Here is a 5,227-nt window from a genome sequence, read left to right on the forward strand (position 1 = left end):
GGGGGCGCAGGAGGGGGAGGGGAAGCCTGATTTCATGGTTTTAAAACGATGCCATGATCTGATCAGCCTCTGTTTACACAGCAGCAATCAGGCTCTTTTGTGGACGGTAAGAATGGAAGGATTTTGCTGGGATTCAGTGGGAATATCCTTTGTACCCCCGAGGTGGCATAGGAAACACTTGGTGTGAATAACGAAGGAGCCTGATCATTGCCTGCTGTGGCTCCTGTCCCTGGCTCTGGAGGGAGGAAAAAATAAAAAAAACCCAACAACCCCCCCACCAGCAGCAGCCAGTTCTTAAATTATTTATTTTTTTATTGCATGAAATGTATTCCGGTACGATTCAATGGGAAGATTAGTGGGAATTGCAGAGCCCTAATTAGCGAAAATTAAAAAAAAAAAAATCAGTTTATTATATGTTTATTTAAGCAGAACCAAAACCAGCCCTCCCGAAAGAATGGGCTTTATATCTTGGGTGTGTTGCCTATTTTTGCTCAGTATTTACACTGACCGTTGCTTATTGTGAATTATGTTGAAGCTTTAAAGATTTGCATTAAAGCGGGGGGCGGGGGGTGGAGGAGACCCTAAAGCATAGTGCTGTCGACTGTCTGGCATACTTGTTTATTTGAAAGCCTAAATGATAAAATTATGGTTTATAGGAGGAAGGGAGGGGGATAATGAAGACTGTTTCTCTTACAATGTGCATGAACTAACACAGTGTGATTAATGTGCTTTGGTGACTTGGGTTAAAAAACATAAATTCTGCAGGATTTCGTTGGGTGTGATCCATATCAACACAGCAGCTGCCTCTGAAACACTGACAAATACTGTAGCCATAAAATAAATGTAGGTAATGTCAAAATATCAGGAGTCTTTGGGGATTTTTAAAAAAGATGTCAGTGATTAACTCCTTTTGGGCTTGCAAACTGGGAATCTTTTGATTCATAAAATCTCGGAGGCTGTAACCGTAAAATTATATATGCTACCAAATACAAGGGGCACCGGTCAGTTCTGAAACTGTAACAAGCTAAATCTGTGAAATGACAATAATCAATCATGCTAAACAGTAAGTATAAAAAATAAAGCCTCATGATTTTTAAAAACAAACAATAGTACTCAAATTTACAACTTCATTTGGTTCTCCATAAATTAACATCTTTGTTAGCACTTTCTGACATCATTTCTTGTTAACTTAAGAACTGATAGTTCGATTTTTTTTCAGATATTTTGATGGCATGACAAATCAGAAAGAAGAGGATGTACTGTATGACTAGACACAAGATCAGTTCTGTTTGTGGATTACATTTTCAGTAAGATGTATGGATCTATTTTTTCCTTGTTCTTATATATAGATCATGAGACTTGACTGAGGCAATATACATATCATCCATCCATCTATGGCGAACTACAGCCATGCAGCTGACAACATTTTGCAAAATCTCTCTCCTTTAACAGCTTTTCTGAAACTGACTTCACTGGGTTTCATAATAGGAGTCAGTGTGGTGGGTAACCTTCTGATCTCCATTTTGCTAGTCAAAGATAAGACCTTGCATAGAGCTCCTTACTACTTCCTGTTGGATCTTTGCTGCTCAGATATCCTCAGATCTGCGATTTGTTTCCCATTTGTTTTCACCTCTGTGAAAAATGGCTCTACCTGGACGTATGGGACTCTTACTTGCAAAGTGATTGCCTTCTTGGGGGTTTTGTCCTGCTTTCACACAGCTTTCATGTTATTCTGCATAAGCGTCACCAGATACTTAGCTATTGCCCACCACCGTTTTTATACAAAAAGGCTGACCTTCTGGACTTGTTTGGCTGTTATCTGTATGGTGTGGACCCTCTCAGTAGCCATGGCTTTCCCCCCAGTTTTAGATGTGGGCACCTACTCGTTCATTAGGGAGGAAGACCAATGCACTTTCCAGCATCGTTCCTTCAGGGCTAATGATTCCTTGGGATTTATGCTTCTTCTTGCCCTTATCCTCCTAGCCACACAGCTTGTCTACCTCAAGCTGATATTTTTCGTTCACGATCGCAGGAAAATGAAGCCAGTCCAGTTTGTTGCAGCGGTGAGCCAGAACTGGACTTTTCACGGTCCTGGAGCGAGTGGTCAAGCAGCTGCTAATTGGCTGGCTGGATTTGGAAGGGGTCCCACACCTCCAACCTTGCTGGGAATCAGGCAGAACGCGAACACCACAGGCAGGAGAAGGCTACTGGTTTTAGATGAGTTCAAAATGGAGAAGAGGATCAGCAGAATGTTCTACATCATGACATTCCTCTTTCTGACCTTGTGGGGTCCCTATTTGGTAGCCTGTTACTGGAGAGTTTTTGCAAGAGGGCCTGTAGTTCCAGGGGGATTTCTAACTGCCGCTGTCTGGATGAGTTTTGCCCAAGCTGGAATCAATCCTTTTGTCTGCATTTTCTCCAACAGGGAGCTGAGGCGCTGTTTCAGCACAACCCTTCTTTACTGCAGAAAATCCAGGTTACCAAGGGAACCTTACTGTGTTATATGAGGGAGCATCTGTAAATCTTTAGCCTTGTGAAACACTACCATTCTCTGCTAAGCAATTGTGGCCTGTAGCCATGTCTTGAGGAGAAAATCAAGAACGGGATGTCAGCAGTTGTAAGGATTTGGGCAACATTCTGCAGTCTTTGCAATAGCTCACCTCTAATCCTATTTGAAACCTAAACGTGAAACTGCTGAAGGTTTGTAATTAAGAACAAAGGACTGAACTACTGCCCTGAATTCCTTTATGTGGTTGAAATCTAGATTATGAAAGTAGCAGGTGCTAAGTATCAGTGCTAAATGCTGTGTATATCACTACGTAAAATAAGACCATCAAAAAAGATTAGCATTGGACATCTTAATAAATTAAGTTGATATGGGGTTAATGTGTTGATAAAACTAATTTTAGACATCTGAAGACCTTTAAAACATTTCATACAATTATTGTTTTGCAAAGACTGAAAACTGGGGACTCGAGTACTGTAACTGATTAAAGATGTGCCATGCATTATTGGATTATCACACTTACAAATCTGTTTGCCTTGTGAGTAAGTTTTGGGGAGCATTCCAAAGCAGTATTTCTGTTCAGATTTACACTTTTTCTTTCTTCTTTTTTTTTTTTTTCCAAATATATTACTCTTTCTAAATACCATTTTCCTTAACAGTGAAATTACTAACATTCAACTGTATTCTGTGGTTTTTGCTGGTTTGGTATAAAGTTTAATAGACTCTTATTTATATTTTTTAAAAAGCTAGATATCAGTCTGTTAGGCAACGTTAATATCCAGTCATAATTGAACAGTTATAATTATACAGAATAAACACATGTTGCCTTAAAGGGTTATCTAGTATCTTCCATTTTGTTTAGCATTGAAGCAAATAAGCAAGGAAAATTGAATCAATAACTCCGGTCAGTCGTTTGGGAGTGCATGAAAGATCACTTAGTCCTCTTTTCCCCTTTTTACTCCAATGGTTCCCAAAATCAGTATGCACATCACTGGGATGTTATGATTTTTTTCTAGGTGTGCCGCCCTTTCTAGTTTGTTCTGAGAAACACAGGCAGTTGATGTATGTTTATATTTTAAGACAGCTGTCATGGGGAGACCGCAGCCTTAGTATGATATCTTGCACAATTTGTGAAGCATTTATTCTACTGAAGGCACAGTCTTGTTTATATTTTCTGCACATTTTGGTGTATTGGTTGTTTTAAATTATTTAAGTTTTAACTTGTGAAAGCATATAATATGATTTCTTAGTATTTTAGAAATACATTAGAGTCTGTGAGTCTTTCCTTCTTTAAGATACAGATGTGTGGATTTCAATATAAAGTTGCATTTGCCAAAATTTACCTGTGTAGCTTGTTAATTTTCTTGGAATAAAATTTTACATTTTTCCAGTTATACAATTAACCTTTTTTATTTTGTCTAGTGAGCTAGCATGAAGTACTGAGAATGTAGCCATTATGAATTATTATCCTTTGCAGTCACTGTATTCCCAAACTGTAAATGCATGAATGATGGGGACCACAGGATTGATAAATGATATTATCTACAGTAGCACTATTGTGTAGTTTATCATAATTACCCATCTATCTGTTCTAATATGTCAGTTATGTTTAAAGTTACAACACAGTATTTGACATTAACTTCACAGTTTAATTTTGGAAAATGTGTATATTTGAAGCACAACATCATGAGTTGGTCAGTCATTAAGAACACTGATTTTTTCTAATTTTCGGAGAGACAAGACTAGAGGTCTTAATTCAGTACTGGTATATCTTGTCCTTTGTTGTAGTTTTATGACCAGCAAGTTAATATATACATACACAAGCAGCAGTCAATAATGGAAATGCTTAAATTTCTATGATAACATAATACAACATATGCAACAATTCAGAGAGTTGTGTCTGTGTGTGATCAGACAACTTGATCAAAGATTTGGTGAGCAATCTGTTTGACCTCACTTACACTTTTATACTGAGGTTGATTGGCTGAGAGGCATGGCTTTATATACTGTGTTGAAACAGAAAAATTGCTAAAATAATGAGTCCTCATCAGTACAAGAATGTTTCAGAAGGTAATTTGAAATGGGACCAATAAACTTCTACCAAAAGGACTTTTTTATTACACTGAAGAAGGCTTTGAAATTAAGGTAGTTAAGCAGTTGTCAAAGATAGTAAGAGTGAATAAAAACTGAATCATACATTGAGAAAAATTCTGAGTTATCCCACTTAAGTTTATTAAAAGGTTGATTGGCAATAACTTCAGTCTAATTTCTATAAAATAGTAACCTTTACAAGGAACATTGATATTACATATTGTAATAAAGAAGTACATATAAATACAGTTGTAAATAGTGTTATAGTTGTAGAAGTAGTCAGTCTGAAGATTAGCCAGAAAATTTTCAACTATGAAATTTCAAAAGCTGCAAATTTGGGGCCTGACCTAACTCCTAATAAAGTCAGTTGGTGTTTTCCCATTAACTTCATTTGGAGCAGAAGCAGGCCCTAACATTTCTATACTACTATGCTTCTGAAATACTAAGAAGGCTGTATTTACTATGCAGTGGGGAAAAAAAACAACCTAAAATTATTTCCCTGGAAGTTTTGCAAGCAGTAACTGATGTAAATTAAAATAATAAACAGTAAACAAGTCTGAAAGCATATATTTTGCTAAATGTTTTTATTTTGATATGGGTATAATCCCTTTGGCTAGCTGAAAAATATGC

At 37.2% G+C, this 5,227-nt stretch overlaps 1 protein-coding gene across 1 annotated transcript; it reads left to right on the forward strand.

Moving 5' to 3' along the window:
• The first annotated feature begins 29 nt into the window (after positions 1–29).
• Positions 30–3,898, forward strand: GPR85 (G protein-coupled receptor 85). Its single transcript, XM_009865672.1, has 2 exons — positions 30–106; positions 1,220–3,898. Exon 2 carries the CDS (start codon positions 1,395–1,397, stop codon positions 2,505–2,507), a length of 1,113 nt encoding a protein of 370 aa, XP_009863974.1. The 5' UTR covers positions 30–106; positions 1,220–1,394; the 3' UTR covers positions 2,508–3,898.
• The last annotated feature ends 1,329 nt before the right edge of the window (positions 3,899–5,227 follow it).

The sequence above is a fragment of the Apaloderma vittatum genome, unplaced genomic scaffold (assembly GCF_000703405.1).
Source record: "Apaloderma vittatum isolate BGI_N311 unplaced genomic scaffold, ASM70340v1 scaffold163, whole genome shotgun sequence".
NCBI classification, from domain to species: domain Eukaryota; kingdom Metazoa; phylum Chordata; class Aves; order Trogoniformes; family Trogonidae; genus Apaloderma; species Apaloderma vittatum.

Excerpts from the sequence above, each read along its gene's own strand:
- GPR85 (XM_009865672.1), top strand. The coding sequence starts at position 1,395 with ATGGCGAACTACAGCCATGCAGCTGACAACATTTTGCAAAATCTCTCT.